At 50.6% G+C, this 20,660-nt stretch overlaps 2 protein-coding genes across 3 annotated transcripts; one reads left to right on the top strand and one right to left on the bottom strand.

Annotated features, from left to right (window-relative positions):
* Window positions 1-4,326: 4,326 nt before the first annotated feature.
* CIAO2B (cytosolic iron-sulfur assembly component 2B) lies at window positions 4,327-6,301 on the bottom strand. The gene is made up of 5 exons (XM_043435741.1): window positions 6,037-6,301; window positions 5,791-5,870; window positions 5,411-5,536; window positions 4,928-4,973; window positions 4,327-4,536 (listed from the first exon to the last, which is right to left on the bottom strand). The coding sequence occupies exons 1-5, from the start codon at window positions 6,206-6,208 to the stop codon at window positions 4,439-4,441; spliced, it is 522 nt and encodes a 173-aa protein (XP_043291676.1). The 5' UTR covers window positions 6,209-6,301; the 3' UTR covers window positions 4,327-4,438.
* A 295-nt stretch (window positions 6,302-6,596) lies between these two features.
* Window positions 6,597-19,875, top strand: CES2 (carboxylesterase 2). Of its 2 annotated transcripts, XM_043435724.1 has the most exons (13): window positions 6,597-6,752; window positions 7,358-7,491; window positions 13,483-13,687; window positions 14,610-14,751; window positions 15,401-15,534; window positions 15,619-15,877; window positions 16,316-16,414; window positions 16,722-16,862; window positions 16,978-17,058; window positions 17,298-17,442; window positions 17,876-18,001; window positions 18,943-19,015; window positions 19,427-19,875. In XM_043435724.1, exons 1-13 carry the CDS (start codon window positions 6,736-6,738, stop codon window positions 19,611-19,613), a joined length of 1,743 nt encoding a protein of 580 aa, XP_043291659.1. In that variant the 5' UTR covers window positions 6,597-6,735; the 3' UTR covers window positions 19,614-19,875. The 2 variants fall into 2 exon arrangements, with proteins under 2 accessions (XP_043291659.1, XP_043291660.1); XM_043435725.1 differs by lacking the exon at window positions 7,358-7,491 and having other exon boundaries at window positions 6,617-6,752.
* Window positions 19,876-20,660: the final 785 nt, after the last annotated feature.

Raw genomic sequence — 20,660 nt, 5'->3', positions numbered from 1 at the left:
CTTGGTGCCAGCACTGCCCAGAGGTCAGCCCCCTCCTCAGACCCAGGGAGGATGCTGGGGCACAGAGGGGAGGAGATATAATGGAGAGACTTGGTTTCTAGTCCTAAATCTGTCCCCAGGCTCCTAGGTCTTGCTTCTCTCCCAGCTTCTATTATTCTATCCCAGCCCCTCTATTATTGCCCTGCTCATGTTTGGGGTGTGTGAGGACTGGGGGCAGGTAAGCTGTGAGGTACTTTGTGACAGGGACCTGCTATTAGACTGACGTTTGATTGTGAGGGGTATGATGCGGGGTGGGGGGCACCCATTCAGGGTTCAGGTGACATCACAAATGGATGGATCCTAGTGGGCTGCTGTAGGTTGTCATGGAGACCGGGGTCAGGGCTCTCTGGCTGCTGCATCAGTTTCCTTGGCAACATCTGAAATGGCCTTGGAATGAGCAGGGCCTGGTTAGGTAAGTGTTAGAGAGTTCACACAGGCCCCTCTAGTTCTTGACGTCCTCAAAGCAAGCAAGGCCTGAACTGAGGGGTGGTCTATCCATTTGTGTCCTTCACATGGCGTGGGGGGTCTTGGAGGACTGGGCAACCCGATGTTGGCTCTAGCTTCCTGGACCAGGTCCAGTGGGAAGACGGAGTCATGGGTTGAGCCTCTTGTCAAAGAACATAAGTCTTGGGACTTCCCTGGTGGTCCAGTGGTTAAGACTCTGCGCTTCCAGTGCAGGGGGCATGGGTTTGATCTTTGGTCAGGGAACTAAGATCCCACCATGCCATGCAGCATAGCCCAAAAAAAACAAAAAACAACAAAAGTCCTAAGAGTCAGCAAAACACTTTCCATCAGGAATCCCAGCTGGGCTGCTCATGACCCCTCCTAACCACCTTACACATGACCTTGCTGCTGACGAGAGCCCCTGGATGTCCGACAGAGGGTGGGTGTTGGGGGGGTGGTGGCTGTGGTCATGTAAGGAATTAGGGCTGGGTTTCCCCTCTGATAATCTAAGCTCTTGACCTCAGCAATGTTTCCTCGTTGCCAAGGGAACTGCATCCACACTGGGCCACTCAGGCCCCAAGCATTCCTCAACAGGATAGACATGCCACATGCATCAGTATGGCCAGGGGCCCCGCGAACCATACCAGGACATGCCCTTGAAACACCCCCAATTCTCTGTCCTCTCAGTTCCCTGGGCTGAGCTTGGCTGCCCAGAAGGAACAAACCGAGGCAAGAACACCCCCAGGATAGCCTGGCCTTCAAATCCAAGCTCTGCACCTTGCTAGCTATTTCACCTCTGCCCATTTTGGCTGAGCCTCAGTTCCCTCCTGTGTAGAACAGAAATAATGCCTTCATGGCGGTTGTTATAAGATATGAATAATCTGAGGACTTCCCTGGTGGTCTAGTGGTTAAGACTCCATGCTTCCAAAGCAGGGGGCGCAGGTTCGATCCTTGGTTGGGGAACTAAGATCCCACCTGCTGTATGGTGCAGTCAAAAAAAAAAAAAAAAAGGTATAAATAACATGAAATTCAGAGGTAAACTGGTTGGTATGTGTCTGGCATATAGTAATATTGATATCTCAATATGAACACTTTTATTATCACCCTTGGTTGGACAGGACAGGTTGAGTGACTATATGGGCCCTCTCCTGCTGCTTCTCGCCTGCTCCTGCTCCTTTCTGTCCACAACAGTTGTCTGCCCAGGACAGGGGCAGGTACAGATACTTCTCCCCTCTCCCCACTACCCACCTTTTCTCTGTGGGACCCTATGCCCTTCCCCTTCCTCGGGTAGCAAAATGCTGCAAGGGGAACTTGGCTGGATTTCAGTGTCCCCACCCCTCCTCACACTGCAGTTCCATGCCCCAGTTCCTCTGTTCTGTTCTAAGGCTCAATTCATTCATTCATTTCACTGACCTGTACTAAGTACGTAACTGTATGCCAGGCCCTTGTGCTTTGGGCAGGATGATGAGCAAAAATGGACAGACCTGGGCATGTTCATATTTGTCCTCTAATCCCTGGGTTGGTCTCACTTAGCTGTGATTTGTTGTTCCCATTTTGTAGACATGTTAACTGAGGCCTGAGACGTCACAGGCCAGAAACAGCACAGTCAGACCCACCTGGTGGAGGGCTTCAGGAACCTGAAACTTCATTTCCCCCCACCCCCACCCCATGTTCGCAGATTGCAGCTGGGATTCCAGAAAGTTCCCCGGGCACTAGTCCAGTATTCACAAATGGTGTCACTGCAGGCAGCCGGGGGCCAGGCCCAGATGAGTCAAAACTGCAAAGGGGATATCTGATATGCTGACTGGCTGGATGTGAGCAGCTTGGTGTCCCTCATCCACTGTGGCCTGGCTGCCAGGAGGGCCAGCTGAATGACTCAGTGACACCTGTCTCCCCTGTGACCCCCCCCCCCACCCCTAGCTGAACAGACACACCACAGATCTTAAGACAGATCCGGGCTGTCACTGCAGAGGTACACAGGTGGCGAAATCTACAGCTGGGTACTGGTGGTTGGGAAGCCTCCTTGGGGCCTGAGGGACCCTGGGTGGTTGGTCACCTGCCTCTCTGGAGCACTAAGCTGCTTCATCTGTGAAAATGGGAGGGTGGGTACTCTGCCTGGAAGGTCATCTGAAATGGTCCTAGATCCACTTGCAATCCCCTCAGAGCAGTCCTAAGCTGTTGTCACCACTTCCCACATCACACATGAAGAAACTGGATGACGTGGACTCATAGCTCCACCTCTCTGAGCAGCCAGATCTTGGTCACTGGGTGGCAAAGCCACTCCTGCCTGGAAACCAGGTGGTATTGGTGGTAAAGAACCTGCCTGCCAATTCGGGAGATTTAAGAGATGAGGGTTTGATCCCTGGGTTGGGAAGATCCCCTGGAGGAAGGCATGGCAACCCAGACCAGTATTCTTGCCTGGAGAATCCCACGGACAGAGGAACCTGCTGGACTACAGTCCACGGGGTCACACAGAGTGGGACACGACTGAAGTGACTTAGCAAGGCACAGGCCCCTCCAGCCAGGCAACAGCGCCCCCTGCCAGCTGAGCAGTGCCTGCTGAACTCCTGAGGTTCCTCCACTCCAACTGGAGGTCTTTGGGAGTCAATCACTTATTCTAGACGCTTCTTTCCTCACCTGCAAAATAGAGATAACAAAGAATGCCACACAGGGCTGGCTCGAGAATTGGCTGTCTAGGTACTTATATATCAAGGCTTCTGCCAATGCCCACTCTCAGGACAGGTTCAATATCATCAGAAGGCCCCCAGGAACAGATTTGCCAAGGGCCCAGGCTCCTTGCTGAGGCCTCTGGAAGGCTCTGCCGACCAGATGGGCTGGACAAATCTTCTTAATAACTGAATATTTCCTCAAAGAAATGGAGGCAGGGAATCACACTATGACTTCTGACTGGCTGATCCAAGGTCTAAGCCCCCCAGCCTATCCTGGTGACCAGCTGTGCTGGGGGAGGCAGAGGCCCCAGACCTGAGCACCTAGGGTGACGCGCTTGGACGATGCTGGTGGAGACAGTGCTTCAGGTGGCTTTCAACAGAGAAATCTGCTGTCACTGCCCTGACCAGACTGAGCATCACCAAGGGTGGGGACAGGCTGGCATCACACAGCTACTGGTGGATACTACGAATTCATAGAACACTCCTGCGCAAGGTTCTCGTTAATAAACTCTAACCCGAACTCAACCAAGTTCTAGTTTATAGGAAACACTGCAAAGGAAGGAATCAGACCGTGGGACTTCTCCAGGACAACTCACATTGTGCTTTTCAAAACAGTGTCAAGAAAGATTAAAAGGTGAGGAGGTGGGGAGATAGTTCTAGAAGAGGCTAGAGAGATGACAACCAAATGCAATACACGGAACCTGACTGGAGCCTGATTAAACAAACAATTATGAATGACATCGTGGGGAAATTAATATATGACTGAATATTAGGTATTAGCTTTAGGGAATTGCTTGCTTTGGGACCAGATAACAGTACTGTGGTTCCAGGCTTAATCTTAGGAGATATAGGATGAAGTGCTTAGAAGTGAAGGGTCGTTATGTCTGCAGTTTTACTGTCAAGTATATTTATATTCTCCACACATATAAATAAAGCCAGTGTTGTAACATGTTAAGAACTATTAAATCTAAGTGGTGGATATACAAGACTGTGTGCTACCTTATTCTTTCAATTTTTTGGCATACTTGCAACTTTTCCCAATCAAACCACTGGGAGAAATTTTGAAAATGAACCAAACCTCCTTGACTCATCCTGTATAGGCACTCACTACCACCCCCATCCCAAATCGGGAGTGACACCACAGAGATGAAAGACTCTCAAGCATGCTGGGAAATGAATATAAATTAAGGGTTTATTACAAAATGCAAAATGTTTGTTTCTTATTGTCAGTGATTCAAGAAAACAGGGCCATGAGCCCTGTGTGGGGCTGGGAGCAAAATCCAGGCTCAAGACCGGGCTGATAGACACTGGTTCACAACCTCAAGCAGGTGGGTGTTCTCTAGGGCGGCTGCCACCCGCTCTTTATCCGCAAGCTGCTTGTTTACTAGGTGGAAAGAAGAGAGTGGTGAAATATATCTAACCCCCCCACCCCCAACAAAGCTCTCTTGTCACCTTCCCAGGATTCCAAGTCTTGCTCTGGCTACCCCAACCATCTCCCCCACCTTCTTGTGACCCCCTCTCACCTGGCCACTCTCGTCTGCCTCCTACACTATAAAGCCTGACACACCCTGGTCCTATGTACTTACAAGAGAGAGAAGGCAGGAGTGAAAGAACATGGTAAACATAGGAGACTCAAGTCAGGCCAACTTTGCTTTAGGCTGCCAGCTGCACTGAGGAGTCATCCGCCTAGGGCCATACCCCCAGTCTTGCCCCAGAAACCATCATGGCAACGGGAAAGCCTCGGGGCTAATGCCTCAATACCAGCCCACACTTACCTGCATGTTCTGAGGCATGGGTCCCTGGTGTAATGTGCACATCCATCTGGGAGGGAGAGAGGTGGGCCTGAGCACCTACACACCTGTCTACCCCTTTCTCCCCACTCACCCCCTCCAGTTGATCCTACTTCCTAATTATGCTTTTGGACTCTGACCTTCCAAATCCACTCACTGCCAGTCCATCACTACCCAAATGACTGGCCAACTGCTACTGACTTAAAGGCCTGCCGGCACCCTCCACCCCTGCTCCAAACTTATCTGTGGCTCCCTACTGCCCAAACTGCCACACTCCTCACTACTTTTCTGCACTTTCCAGCGTGGGTCTTTATTCTTGTCCTATCCAGTTAGAAAGCCTCCTCCAATTTCATCTCTGCTAGCCAGGTTCCTTCCAGATCTCTCTGATGTCCAGACTCATGCTCCCATATCCTCTTCAGTGACAAACACTCACAGCTGCCCCACCCCCAGGGCTAAGTTCAAACTCACCTTGAAACGCTGGGGAAGGGATCGCAGAAGCTTAACTTTGATGGACAGGCCAATAAGGGTGGCCATACTGCAGTGTGGAATGGTGGGTGTGAAGGCCACGGCCACTGTGCTCTCGGGGTCGCTCACCTAGTTCGGGAGTGGGATGTTAGGAGTCATGACCCATTCAGCCCTGAGCCCCTCTTTTTAGTCTGTTGCTTCAAACAAATCGTCTAATAAGTATGGGCCTCAGTTTCCTCATCCATAAAATGGGTGTGCAATGTTCCAAAGAGCCACTGAGGGAGGAGTCCGTGACCTGAAAGCACATCAACCCCTTGGTGCACAGCTGAGCTATTCTGACTCTCCCGGACAAGTCGCTACCCTGGACGCTGGGAGTGACTCACCTGAACCCGGACTTGCTCTACTACGTTCAGTTCTTCTAGCGTCAGGGGATGCTCCGGGTCATTGATGGAGCGAATCAAATGTGCCAAGTGAAGGAAAGAGGGCTCTGCGCCTTTGCCCACTGAGAACCCTCCGCCAGAATGCCCGGCCCTAACACAGCTCCACCGACTACACAACGTCACTTCATCCCCCGCATCCCATGCACCCGAGAACCGTCCCCGGCCCCCGCGTCCGGTAGCGGCGGATATCGAAGATCTCGCGCGCATCAATGCTGTCTGGAACCTGCTCGTCCTCCTCGCCCGCGGTCACTGGCCGGTCCCCAGAGCGCTCATAGATGAGGGGGTTAGCGTTCTCCAGGAGACCGCCCCCCACCCCGCCGCCGCCCACCATCTCGGAACCGCTGCCGGCGACCGTAGGCATGCACTTCCTCTCCTACGGCGCACTTCCGGGGAACGGGAAGGGGGCGTGGCGTGGTGACGGGGTAACGCGAGGGACACGCGGCGCAGCCCGTACTCCACCTAGGATATGGGTGCGACGGTGGCCGTTGCGCGCTCTCCACGCTGACCCAGGAATATATGGAGCGCTCCAACAAGGCACCATAGCGCTCTCGGAGGCACCGAGCAGGGAGCACGTGTGCGAGCCGGGAGGGTGCTGGGCACGACAGGATAAGGCTGGAGCACTGAAGATCCGAATGAGATCGAGCCAGGCATCATTTCCTCCGAGAAACCTGCCCCTTAGGCTGGGCAGTTGCCTAGACTTGCCTCTGTCTGCCCCTGCACGGCTCACTGCAGCTCCAGCTGCACCTGGGGCCCGAGAGTGCTCTCCCAGTCCCAAGCGACCAGCAGACGTTCTTTAAATGTTTGTCCAATGAATAAATAACTGACCTCGATTTTGGAGAGAGCTGGGGACAGGGAAAGACCCGAGATGAGGTTGAGGCTGTCCTTAAGATGAGTGCCACAATCAGGTATGCATTTCAAAAGGGGGACCTTTGCTGAATAGGGCGGGGGGCTCACGGAAGACCCTCAGACCAGAGACAATAAGGGGATGAAGGTGAACCCAGTAAATCGATACCTGAAAGCAAGGAGGAGTTTTTGGAATGACGGGCAGTCACGCTTCCCTGCCTTTACTCGAGCGGTTCTTTGCCCTCTGAACGAAAGTCGTTTTGATATCTCTTGTCTGTGGGAATTCTGATTGTGCGCTTCCTCAAGGAAACGCTCCCGGTTGCCCCAATTACAGCTTATTGCTCCCTCTCCGCGCTCCTCGCACCGCCCCCCTCCGCCCCGCCCAGCACCACATTTGTCGAGCCGGTGACTGCAGAGACACTGAACCCAAGTTTGGGGAGAGGGGTCTTGGTATTGTGGAGGAACTGCAGAAGCCTCAATGCCCCTTCGAAGGAAGCCCAAGGGGACCCAGACAGAAGGGAAGCGGCTGTGCTAGCCCCTGCCCGCCACTGGTCTTAACCCGTTTAGTCCCACTCTCCTGCCAAACCCACCTTTGCTCCCGCCTACGCCCTTCCCAGTCCAAACTCCTGGCCTGGGCGAGGCACTGACTGGTCCAGTCCCTGTGCAGCCTCTTGATGAAAAGCCGCGTGCCCGCCGGTAGTGCAGAAAAGACTTTTGAGCTCACGATGAAGCCGGACGGGCCTCGCTTGCGTCTGAGTTCCGTGGTCTTCGGGTTCTTGCTTCTCCTCGTCCCGGGCCAGGGTGAGGCTCCCGCGCAGGGCGACAGAGGGACCGGGGTAGGACTTGGCCAAATTCTGCAGATACTGTGAGGGTGGTGGGGGTGGGGTTGGGAAAGCGGTTACTGGCGTCGGGGAGGTGGGAGCCGCTGGAGCTACAGTATCAGAACCGTGATCCCACGCGTCTCTGTGTCCCGAGAGACGCAGAGAAAGTCTGGCCTGCCCCAGGTCTAGCTACCCTTAGGGGCAAGCTGTGAGACGCAGCCGGACGGGGTGGAAAGTTATTTGGAACATTTCCCTTCAAGTGTTCATGGTGGAGCTGGAGCTGATCGGTGATAACATCAACAATAATAATACCTTCCTGCCACCGTTTGGCTCTGAGCGTTGCACCCTTGGCCAGAGGGACGTCCTGACAGCCTCTGAGCCTCTCTCCATGGAACTGTAGGCAAGGTTACTGGCTCGGGCTACAGAGGCCCCCATCCCCAGCAGCCACATCTAGCAGGAGAGACTACCACATCCTCTTCACCCCATGCACCCACCCTTGGTGAGGTATGCCTTGGCCTTCAGGGCAAAGGTAATTGCTCTTTGTGCCAACCTTTATCAGTGGCTTTTACTGATAAGTAGCTTAGACTATGTGGGCACAGTACCCGGGCACAGCCCCAGCTCCTGTACCTGCTCTTGAACGCTATGATCCTGTAATTCAGAGGTTCTCTGCCTGTGACACTTGGCTATCTTGCCCACTCCCAGTCCAATCTGCCCAGGAAGGGTCCACACTCATGACTCCCCCGTGGCCCACCCCACTGGGCTTCCACCCTTACCGCTTGCTGACCAGGCTCTAGGAGGTACCCGGAATCTTCCAGCACCACAATCTGCTAAGCTTGGCTGAGGCCTCTTTTTAAAAATGTTGCTCTGTTGGATTGGACCCACTTTCAGAGGAGAAGAATTGATAAGTACAGGTGATGGGTCTGTCCCTCTCCTGTCCTACCCAGTCCTAGCTTTTCGACAGGGACCATCTAGGTCTCCAGGGTTTTCCACACACTGCCCAGGAGTTCACCCAAGAATGGGTGTGTGCATGCATCCTTGGTTTTCACCTAAATGGTCACCCATTGCCTCCCTTTCTGGTCCCTGGCTTTTTCACTTCCTGACCCCAGGAGTGACCTCCACACCCCACCGTGGTAGAACTTCTTCATACTTTTTTTTTTTTTTTAACTTTGACAATTACAATTTGTAATTTGTACAATTACAATGTCAAAATTTGTACAAAAGCGTCAATGTACAATTTGATTTGCTCCAAGTTAGGGATGGATGATTTTCACATCTGGTGGCCTGCTTTGTCCTTTAGCCCCTTTTTATTCTTTTTTTTTCTTTTTTTTTTTTATTAGTTGGAGGCTAATTCACAACATTTCAGTGGGTTTTGTCATACATTGATATGAATCAGCCATAGATTTACAAGTATTCCCCATCCCGATCCCCCCTCCCACCTCCCTCTCCACCCGATTCCTCTGGGTCTTCCCAGTGCACCAGGCCCGAGCACTTGTCTCATGCATCCCACCTGGGCTGGTGATCTGTTTCACCATAGATAGTATAGATGCTGTTCTTTTGAAACATCCCACCCTCACCTTCTCCCACAGAGTTCAAAAGTCTGTTCTGTATTCTGTGTCTCTTTTTCTGTTTTGCATATAGGGTTATCGTTACCATCTTTCTAAATTCCATATATATGTGTTAGTATGCTGTAATGTTCTTTATCTTTCTGGCTTACTTCACTCTGTATAATGGGCTCCAGTTTCATCCATCTCATTAGGACTGATTCAAATGAATTCTTTTTAATGGCTGAGTAATATTCCATGGTGTATATGTACCACAGCTTCCTTATCCATTCATCTGCTGATGGGCATCTAGGTTGCTTCCATGTCCTGGCTATTATAAACAGTGCTGCGATGAACACTGGGGTGCATGTGTCTCTTTCAGATCTGGTTTCCTCAGTGTGTATGCCCAGAAGTGGGATTGCTGGGTCATATGGCAGTTCTATTTCCAGTTTTTTAAGAAATCTCCACACTGTTTTCCATAGTGGCTGTACTAGTTTGCATTCCCACCAACAGTGTAAGAGGGTTCCCTTTTCTCCACACCCTCTCCAGCATTTATTGTTGTAGACTTTTGGATAGCAGCCATCCTGACTGGTGTGTAATGGTACCTCATTGTGGTTTTGATTTGCATTTCTCTAATAATGAGTGATGTTGAGCATCTTTTCATGTGTTTTAATGTAAGGGCTTCTCTTCAAGAAGTAAGCATCCTCAATGTAACCAGCCTCTGGTCAGGAACATTTTAGCAGGTTTTGTCCTTTTGCTATAACGAACAACGATCATTAGGGGCTGGTGGAGGCAGTGAATTACATGGATAGACATTACAACCCACCAGGAACTAGAGAGCAGCATGTTCCTTGGGAGAATGGTGGGTCTTCTGACTTGAAAAGGCATTGCTCAGTTGCCCTCTGTGGAGCGTGAGAATAGCTGCTGATCTGGCCTCACCGACACTATGTGTCATCAAGCATGTTAATCCATGTAAATCTAATAGGTATAGGGTAGTACAGTCATGTGAGGCTGTTTTTTGTTTTCTTTCTTTAAAAAAAAAAAAAAAACCGAACACTTATTATGAAACCAGGCTCAGATCTGCCAAATTCTGCAGACAGAACCTGAGCCTGCAGGAAGAAAGGCGCCAGGGAGGTGGGAACCAGTGGAGATAGCACCAGAGGAATTGGGAGCCTGATTGGATACCTCCCTGCACCCTGAGGCACAGAGGGTCAGGACTGCCTGAGGTCACATAGCCCTGCAGGGCTCCCCATCTGAGGTAGGGAGAATAATAGAGCAGACTCAGTATACCTTCAACAATTATCAAGACCTGGGCAACTTAGTTTTGTTTGGATTATCGCCTCTCCTTTGCACTATCACTTATAAATTTTTTAAATTATGTCCTACTAAAAGAAAAGATATATATCTCTCATAATTTCTTAATGTAATCAAACATCAAGTCAAACATTCTTTTTTCATGTTATCTCATGATATTTATGACATTTTTTTAAAACCATGATTTATATAAGGTTCATACTTTAAGAACTGGTAGCTGTGCTTCTTTTTTTAATAGCAGATTTGAGATATAATTCACATAGCATTTGATATGGTTTGTAGGGACTTCCCTGGTGGCCAGTGACTAAGACTCCGTGATCCCAATGCAGGGGGCACATGTTTGACCCCTGGTCAGGGAACTAGGGACTTCCCTGGTAGCTCATCTGGTGAAGAATCTGCCTGCAATGCAGGAGACCCTGGTTTGATTCCTGGCTCTAGAAATCCCCTGGAATTTCTACTCAATTCAGTATGTTTGGGCTTCCCTGGTGGCTCAGATGGTAAAGAATCTGCCCGTGATGTGGGGGACCTGGGTTCGATCCTTGGGTTGGGAAGATCCCCTGAGGGAGAGCATGGCAACCCAGTATTCTTACCTGGAGAATCGCCATGGATAGAGGAGCCTGGTGGGCTACAGTCCATGGGGTCGCAAAGAGTCGGACACCACTGGGCAACTAAGCACAGTACAGGGAACTAAAGCCCACACACTGTAACTAAGACCCAGCACAGCCGAATAAATAAATAAATAAATATTTTAATATGGTTTTTAGTGTATTTATGGAGTTTACCACATTGATTTCCCTTTTCCCCAACATTTTGTCTTTATGAATATCCCAATTGTGATTTTGTATAAATTAAATCATCCAATATGTGGTCCTTTAGAACTGGCTTTTTTCACTTAGCATATTTTCAAGGTTTATCCATGTTGTAGAATGTTTGGTAATTCTTTTTATTGCTGAATAATATATTCTATTGTGTACATATGGTACATTTTATTAATCCACTTATCAGTTGATGGGCATTTGGATTCTTTCCACTTTTTGGCCATTATAAATAATCCTGCTATGAACATCCACACCCAAGTTTTTGTGTGGACATGTTTTCAATTCTCTTGAGTTTATACCTAGGAGTGGAATTGCTGGGTCATTTGGTAACTCCATGTTTAACTTTTTGAAGAACTGCAGGATGTTTTCCAAAGCACTTGCACCATTTTCCTTTCCCACCAGCAATGTACAAAGGTTCCAGTTTTTCCACATCCTTTCCAATGTTTATTATTACCTGTTTTTTTGAAGTATTTCATGAAGCTCAATCTTCAGATTCCTTCTCTGCCTTGCTTCTGTTTTCCTTGTAATTTTGTTGTTGTGTTGAAGAAACCAGCTTGTTCTGGAGAGGATCCCAGAGTTGGGATTTGGGCTATTTTTGTTTGTTTGTTTTCTTGAAGTATAGTTGATATATAATGTTAATTTAGTTTCAGGTGTACAGTAAAGTGCTTCAGTGATAAACATATTCATATTCTTTTCCCTTACAGATTATTATAAGATACTGAGTAGAGTTCCCTGTGCTATACAAGGGCTCTAGGCCCTTGATGGTTATTTTACATATAGTAGTGTGCCTGGAGAATCCCAGGGACGGGGGAGCCTGGTGGGCTGCCATCTATGGGGTCGCACAGAGTCGGACACGACTGAAGTGACTTAGCAGTGTGTATATGTTCATCCCAAACTCCTAATTTATCCCTTCCCCCTTTTTCCCTTTGGTAACCATAAATTTGTTTTCTGTTTCCATGAATCTGTTTCTATTTTGTTCATTTGTATCATTTTTTAAATTCCACATATAACAGAGTTTGAATTTTGCTGATATGGTGTCTTTTAACTGTTTCTCTGCCCCCTGTATGCCTGTAAATTTGTGTTTATATTCTAGAGTCTCGATCAAATTCAGATTTTACGTTTTGCTTTGTTTTGTTTAGGGGCAAGACTGCTTCATATGTGGTACAGTGGACTTCCAATAGAAAATATACAATGTTTGATTGTCTTGCTTTCTGTGACAAAATAAGTTGCTGACATCACATTCAGATTTCAGTATGCGTTTCTCTTAGCATGATTGAGACAAATATCTCCTCATTTGTGTAAGAGCTGTTTATTGGTATTCCTCATTCTATCTGAACTTGCACTTTCACCATTTCATGTTCTTTTCCCAAATGTATGTTGCTGTCATCTTTCTTATTTATAGAATTTTTTATCTATTAGGAATGTCAGCTCCCCATCTGTTAGGTGATTTTCTTTCTTTCTTTCTTTCTTTCTTTTTTGATTTTTAAACTTTTATTTTCAAAGAGCTAGTATTGTTTCTGCATAAGGTAGATGTGCTGGACGATCCATTTAAGCAAGTTCAGTTAGTCCAACTTAACGAGGCTGATGTCCTTCGAATACTAGTGGAAACGCTGGCGGCACAGTTTGAGGCTGTATTTTGGGATCAAACCATGGTGGTTTGAGCAGACCCAGCAAGAGTGAGAAACCCTGGCCGAATTTTCTCTGATGGATCCGTAGTGCTGCTGGTGACCCATGTTGCTTTCTTGGCTGCAATGAGGCAAAAGGTGTTAGGTGACTCTTAATCTCTTCCTGGCTCCCTGATCCCTTTAGCAGGGCGGGCTGTGCTTTCTAATGTTCTAGACACGGCTGCCCTTTCCTCTGTAGTTCTCCTCATGACATCACTCTTTATTTGGAGAATACTTGTGGGCTTACTTCTTGCCACCTGGAGTGTGAGATCCTGAAGGACAAGAATCTTGTCTGTCTGATTCCTACAGTTCTCCTGCTGCTCCTAGACCTGCACACAGTGAGTGGAAGGGACACTCTTACTCCCATCAAGCTCATATGGCTTTTTGAGGCTCCTGGGGCTAAACCAGGGTCCCAAGCCCCAGAGCGGTTCACTGAGCCTGATGGAAAAGGCTGGAGCAGTAAAGGCAGTGGGGGGCGGGGCAGAATTACAGGCAGGGAATCTGTAAAGCAAGTATTGGTAAATCAGTGTCCCTTGAGCTGAGCTGAGGACGGGAAGGAGGTGACAACATCAACAGTCTGGGAGGGCAGCTGAATGGGGAGACCCAACCCTGATGTCCATCTCTCTGCCCGCAGGCCAGGACTCTACCCGCCCTGTCCAGACCACACACACAGGGAAGGTGCAGGGGAGCCTTGTCCACGTGAGGAATGCTGATGTGGGGGTCCACACCTTCTTGGGAATTCCCTTTGCCAAGCCACCTGTAGGGCTGCTGCGATTTGCACCCCCGGAGCCCCCAGAATCTTGGAGCGGTGTAAAGGATGTGACTTCCCATCCAGCCAAGTAAGCAGGAGGTCCAGGAACTTTAGGCCCTGGTATAGAGGGTACTCTTGAGCTCTGGGCCAGGTTGCAGTTGTTATTTCATCTAAGTCACAGCCAGTTTTCCTTCTGAGTTTGATGGATATTCACATGCATTTTTATGATAAGCATGCTGAAGCTTGAAAGAGCAAAGTAACTTTCCCAGACTGAGGGCTTAGCACTCAAAAGAGCGCTAGATCTACATGCTGAAGGGACAAGCAGAGACATGTAACTCGCTAAGTTTTAGTAGTACCAAGTGATCTCTGACACCAGAGAAAGTGGCTCTGGAAGAGGTTTGACCCTTGTAGGAGCTCCTGATTCTAGCAGCACATACTGTAGATTCCCAAGGAGTGGCCGACCTGAGTCCTCACAGTCACTGTGCCAACCAACAGGGCCAGGTGCCGTTGACCAAGGAATGTGTGAATGTTCTTGCAGCTGGAAACTTTGAGGGAGAGATGAGGTTTCCTGAGAGATTGACTTGAGATTTTTAAAGGACATCGCACTGCCCTTCTCTTGAGAAATTAATCCATTCATTTTGGCAGCACATGAATACGGGCTACTCCCCTGTTCCAGGTCTGTGTGAGTACAGGGATATGGTGGTGAATGTAAACACATGCAACCAATAGTTCTTATAGAGGCCCTCAAGAGTCAAGATTTCTCAGCCTCAGGAGGATAGTATCCAAGGCCCTCATAAGCTTGAGGCTTCCCTGGAAGACTGGGCTCCTTCCCTGCTTTCCCAGAGTCTGTGGACTGTAACTTGGTGCAAAGGTCCTTTAGGGAGGGATCACATGTAAGTGGGGACCAGAGAAAGTGGGACCAAAGGTAGCTGGGAGTGAATCGGGGCCCAGGATCTGGTTATAGCTACTACTGCACAGCCCCAGGACTAACTGCCTGCCACGGCCACCAGGTGTCTGCAGGACGTCGACGGCATGAAAAGAATGACTGATAAACTATGGAATGTGACCCTGCCTTCTACCTCCATGTCTGAAGATTGTCTGTACCTCAACATCCACACACCTGCCCATTCCCACGAGGGCTCCAATCTGCCTGTGAGTGGCAGGACATAACTGGGTGAGGGGTGGGAGGACGTTTCTTCTGAAAGAAGATTGAAAAGGACAAGATCAGCTTGAGCCCCACTGCCCGTGGACCCTGTTAAGGCGCTGAGTGCTTCTTACCCAGCGTGGATGGCTAACCCTTGGGCACAGGGTCACAGAACCCTGGCTGCTCTCAGAGGTCAGAAACTTTGTCCCTGGGAGGGACCCTGGACTCACCCAACCAACTCATACCCAGAGACCAGTCAGGTACCTAGGGTGCCTAAGGCCTGCACTTTGAGGTGGCCAGAGACCCCAGCCTTGGATTATCCATTGGGCCAGTGAGAATGGACTACTCTTAATTAATGTGCATGCATGTAAGGTGATCAGAGAAACACCCCTTTTCTTTCCACCCCAGAGAGGGTTCTGGGGGAAATGGGGCCAGGCTTTGGTAAGTGAGACAGGCCTTACACGTGGGAGGCAGGTTTTCCTGATAGAACGTGGGTCACCTTCATTCCAGGTAATGAAGACACTACTGTGTCTTGCTGGAGTTCTGTCCATGTGGTTAGGTGAGCAAAGTCAAAGTGGTGGTTCGTTTAGGTAGCAGCCCTGGTGGTGTTTAGGGCCAGGTGGGAGCCACATGGTAACTATACCTCGGATTCCCCAGGTGATGGTGTGGATCCATGGTGGCGGGCTTGTCCTGGGCATGGCTTCCATGTATGACGGCTCTGCCATGGCGGCCTTTGAGGATGTGGTGGTGGTCGTTATCCAGTACCGCCTGGGTTTGCTGGGCTTCTTCAGGTGAGTCTGGGGCTGGGCTGGGCTGGGCAATGTGGACTGATGGAGCTAGGACAGTCCATGACCCTCATCCTTGCTACTTCTCAGCACTGGAGACAAGCATGCAACTGGCAACTGGGGCTACCTGGATCAAGTGGCCGCACTGCGCTGGGTCCAGCAGAATATAGCCTACTTTGGAGGCGACCCTGGCCGTGTCACAATTTTTGGCGAGTCTGCAGGTGGAATAAGCGTGTCTTTGCACCTCATGTCCCCCATGTCCCAAGGACTCTTCCATGGCGCCATCATGGAGAGTGGGGTGGCCCTGCTGCCTGGCTTCACTGCCAGCTCATCTGACAAGGTCTCCAAAGTGAGTGCCCTCACCCATGGAAAGCCCAGACCTGCTCCCCACATCTCTTAGCCCTCAGCCCATTATGCTGTCTGTTAAGTGGAGATAACAGGGACTCCCCTGCCATCAGAGGACCTTGGGAACAGCCACCTACCTGGGGACTGCTCAGGGGTCAGAATTCACAGGACTTTGTCAGCTCAGAGGCTGAGTGCGTTCTGTGGCCCACAGAACTCCTGCCCTGGGACCCCCATCAGAGGCAGGACCACCTAGGAAAGTGGGATGGCACCCCCCAGCTGAGTCCTCTGAGCAACAGGGAGGTTGGGACAATTTCAACCCTGTAGAAATCCATTTACAATACTCTGTGAGATTTGGGGGTATACCGCCTACACCTGGGGCATTGGGCATACCTCTCTCCCCTACCTGGAAGGATGAGCTGACCACTGCCTAATCTCTTCACAGGTGGTGGCCAACCTGTCTGCCTGTGGGCAGGCTGACTCAGAGGCCCTGGTGGACTGCCTGCGGCACAAGAATGAAGAGGAGATTCTGGACATCAACAAGGTTTGGCTGAATGGATGTGGCTTTGGAGGGAGGGGCCATCAGGTGTGCGGCAGGCAAGCCTGGGTACCCTTCACTGTCCTGGGCAAGTTTTTCTGGCTCCACACTGTGGTGTTCTTACAGCCCTCTTACAGGAGCCTCCTGTAAGCCTCCCTTACAGGAGATGAGGTGCAAAATTGAGGCCAGGCCATGTTGAGGCAGATGTAGGACCTTCTGGGGTGGCTGTGAGCATCCTGGGATGAGCCAGGAAGGGGTGCAAGATGTCTGTGGCATCAGAAAGTGTCTGCAACCTGACCTTGAGGATCCTTAGCCCTTCAAGATCATCCCCGGCCTGGTGGATGGGGTCTTCCTGCCCAAGCACCCCCAGGAGCTGCTGGCCTCTGCGGACTTTCGACCTGTCCCCAGCATCATTGGTGTCAACAACGATGAGTGTGGTTGGATCATCCCCTTGGTGAGGCCCACTCCCAAGCCTCCAGGTGCCTGGGAGCCCATCCAATGGGAAGTCCTCAGGGCTTCATAGTTCTGGGCCCATCCTATTTCCAACTTGAGTCTCTCCCACCACCCAGACCGTGAACAGTTCTGACACCAGGAGGGAAATGAGCAGAGAGTCCATGAGGGATGCCTTGCAGGAATTGGCAGCAATGACGGTGAGGTTCCTGTGGACCTGCCCTCATGGGGAGGGGTTCCTTTCCTATCCCAAGGCACGGGGAACCCATCACCCAGATATCCTGTCCATGCAATACCTCCCCCCTCCCTCCGCCAGAGCTTGGTCCTTGTCCCCAGTTCCCAATCCCAACCCAGAATCCATCTCCCCACCTCTGCCCCTGCTGCCTCCTGGCCCCTGCCAGCCTGCCTAACCTGACTCTCCCTCATCCACCTGGGGCAGGCTATGCCTCCTGAGTTTGGTGACCTGTTGATGGAGGAGTACATAGAGGACAGTGAGGACCACCAGACCCTCCAAAACCAGTTCCATGAGATGATGGAGGACTACATTTTCGTGATCCCTGCACTTCAAGTAGCAATGTTTCATCGTGAGTACATCTTTAACTAAGGCCAGACTGGCAGGGGGGCAGCTTGGAACTGCAGGTGCCAGGGGAGGTCTACCAGTGCCCAGGTCAACACCCATATATATTTATTGGGCCCCAGGTGCCAGTCACTTGAGATCCTTCATCTTGGTAAATCCTCATGGCTAGTCTAAGAGACAGACATTTACCCCATTTTACAGAGGAGGAAAAGAGTTCAGTGACCTTCAGTGACTTGCCCAAGACCACACCTTAGGAAGTTCCAAGGCCGCAATTTGAACCCAGGCTCTTCCCACTGCCGTTGCTCCAGCCTGGGACGCCCTCACCTCATTGTCCAGATTCCATCCAGCTTTGGACCTAGCTATGTCATCACCATGGATCATGCAGGAAGGCTCCCAGTGAGGGGCCGCCATGTCACAGCCCGTCTGCCCTACCTCCCCAGGTTCCCACTCCCCCGTCTACTTCTACGAGTTCCAACATCAGTCCAGCTTCTTCAAGGATGTCAGGCCGAGCCATGTGAAGGCGGACCATGGAGATGAGGTTCTCTTCCTCTTTAGGAATGAGCAAAGTGAGTCATCCTGGCTGGGGCTCCTTGTTCCCAGGACATGGGATGCTGGCTGAGACTCTGGGTGAGGGCAATCACCCTTACTGTACCAATGAGGAAACTGAGGCTCCGAGAGAGGACGGGATCAGGTATCCAAGATCTGACAGCTGGAAAGACTGAACTCCAGGGACTTATCTGATGGTCCAGTGGTTAAGACTCCACACTCCCAATGCAGGGGGCACAAGTTCAATCCCTGGTTGGGAAACTAAGGTCCTGCATGCTGCAGGTACAAAAAAAGAAAAAAGAAAAGAAAATTTTAAAAAAGAAGAAGAAAAGGAAAGCAAAACAAGACTGAGCTTGGAGTCCAGGACTCTTCAGACCAGAACTCACACTCCCATCTCTCCCCACCCTGATCTTAGGTGTCTGGCATGGGTGCAGAGAAAATATTTCAAAAGCATCTTTCTCTCTCTCTTTTTTTTCCCCTTCCTCCCTTCCCTCCTTTTTCCTATTTATTTATTTATTTTTTAAAATCACTGAGTCATGTCCAACTCTTTGTGACCCCATGGACTATACAGTCCATGGAATTCTCCAGGCCAGAATACTGGAGTGGGTAGCTGTTCCCTTCTCCAAGGGGTCTTCCCAACCCAGGGATTGAACCCAGGTCTCCCGCAATGCAGGTGGATTCTTTACCAGCTGAGCCACCAGGGAAGCCCTCCTATTTATTTTTTAAATCTCTTCCAGTGTCAGAAGAAGAGAGCCTTCTAGGTCAGGGTTGAACCCAGTGTCAGGTCAGCCAGAGGCTGGTATGAATATATGGGGCTTAGGCAAGGACAGGGCCTGGGGAGTGGGCAGAGCCCCAGGCCTGGGATGACAGGGCAGAGCCTGGGATGGTGGGGGGATGGGGGAATGAACCACGTGCTGGACTGAGCTGCCCTGACCTGGACCTTGGTCTTCTTGCTCTGTAGTCCAATTCACTGAGGAGGAGGAGCTGCTGAGCAGGAGGATGATCAAGTATTGGGCCAACTTTGCTCGAAATGGGTGAGATGCCACACCCCTACTTTAACCCCCATTGTGGGGAGGGCAGGGCCTGGAACCCATCTGGGGCTCCCCTCATCTATCTATGGTGACTCATGAGCGTAAATGTCATTCATTGCATGGCCCCCTCCCAAGCTCCAAGATCGTCTTGGACACTCTTTCCATCTCTGGTTTTTTGACCTGGATGGGGGTGGTGACAGTGCTGTTACCTACAGAGCATCCCTCTGTCAGGAAGGAACAAAGGCTGCCCTGCCCCCTGTAGAACTGATGCTCTGGTGGGAGGTGGTTTCTTTCTTTCCTACTTCTAGAAACCTCCCCTCTCATTCCCCAAGCCCTGTTTGGTTGCCTTGCCTGACCTGTCAGGGTGCTTGGATCTGAGCTTGGTAGGACTCAGAGTGACCCTCATGTCTACAGGAACCCCAATGGTGAGGGTCTGCCCCACTGGCCGATGTTCGACCAGGAGGACCGATACATGCAGCTGAACACGCAGCCTGCAGTGGGCCGGGCCCTGAAGGCCCACAGGCTCCAGTTCTGGATGAAGACCCTACCCCAGAAGATACAGGAGCTAACGGAGACCAAGGAGAAGCACACAGAATTGTAGCTCCCTGCATCTGGGGGTGGGGGCTGGGGGCTTGAGTACAGGTGGGACTCTGCCGGATGTGCCCACAGATGCCCAGGGAGGAGCCAGCAGTTTTTTCCTTCATTCACACAGCCGTTCATTCATTCATTCATTCTTCTACCCATCTATCCATCCAGCAAGCACTGAAGAACTGACGGCCTGATGTTCCCAAGCCTGTCATGGGTCCTCTCTTCTCAGACACAGTCAATAAACCTTCCCAGGAAGCTGCATGAGCAAACACTAATGGAAGTTTACTTTCCTTAGCACTCCACCGGACCCTGGGCCCCATCTTCCCTTCCTTACTTCCACTGCCTCCCCAGCATCTCTCTCCTCTCCCTCTGAAGGAAGGTGCTTCAGGAACCTTGCACAGGGCTCTCAGCAAGGCCGCCATGCTCTCCGTCTGTAAATGGCCAATCAGAAACCTGGACACCAGGATCCTGGGAGCACAGATCTCAGCCCCGCCATCCACCCAGGCTCCCCACTACTCAGAATGTCAATGTCCCTATTCCCACCCTCTGTCTTCCTAGACTAAGTGCCATCTGTCACTGACCTTTAAACAAACTTCTCTTTCACTTCGTGTCCCACGGAAGGTGATTGACCCCGTTTTTTGTAGGAAGCAGAATTGGGCTTGTCCATGGGCTGCTGGAGCCTGGGCCAGCTGCACAGTGGCCAGAAGTGGGCGGGTTCCTCAGTCACTGTCTCCTAAAGCCTGTCTTTATCCTCAGTGATTCTGCAGACATTGTAGGGCCCAGACTTTACATGATCGCAGCACATCCGTGAAGAGGTTTATCTGTGGGATATTTCCGGGAAGCAGGACTGAGGGGTCAGAAGATCTAGGATGTTAGGAGAAGAGACTTGTCTGTTGGCTCCCAATGGCCTCTTCATGGCCTCTTCATCCAGGGAGGTCTCCTTTGCTTTTCAGAATCCTCCTTGCTACTGCTGCCGCCCCCTCCACCCCTACCATCCCCTCTGCTGAGCATTCCCCAACTCACTGTGGGCATCAACATGATTAGTTTTCCTATGGACCTC

This window comes from Cervus canadensis, chromosome 18, assembly GCF_019320065.1.
Source record: "Cervus canadensis isolate Bull #8, Minnesota chromosome 18, ASM1932006v1, whole genome shotgun sequence".
Taxonomy (NCBI): Eukaryota; Metazoa; Chordata; class Mammalia; order Artiodactyla; family Cervidae; genus Cervus; species Cervus canadensis.
The sequence above is the reverse complement of the archived record's forward strand: the minus strand, read 5'-3'. Positions and strand labels throughout refer to the sequence as shown.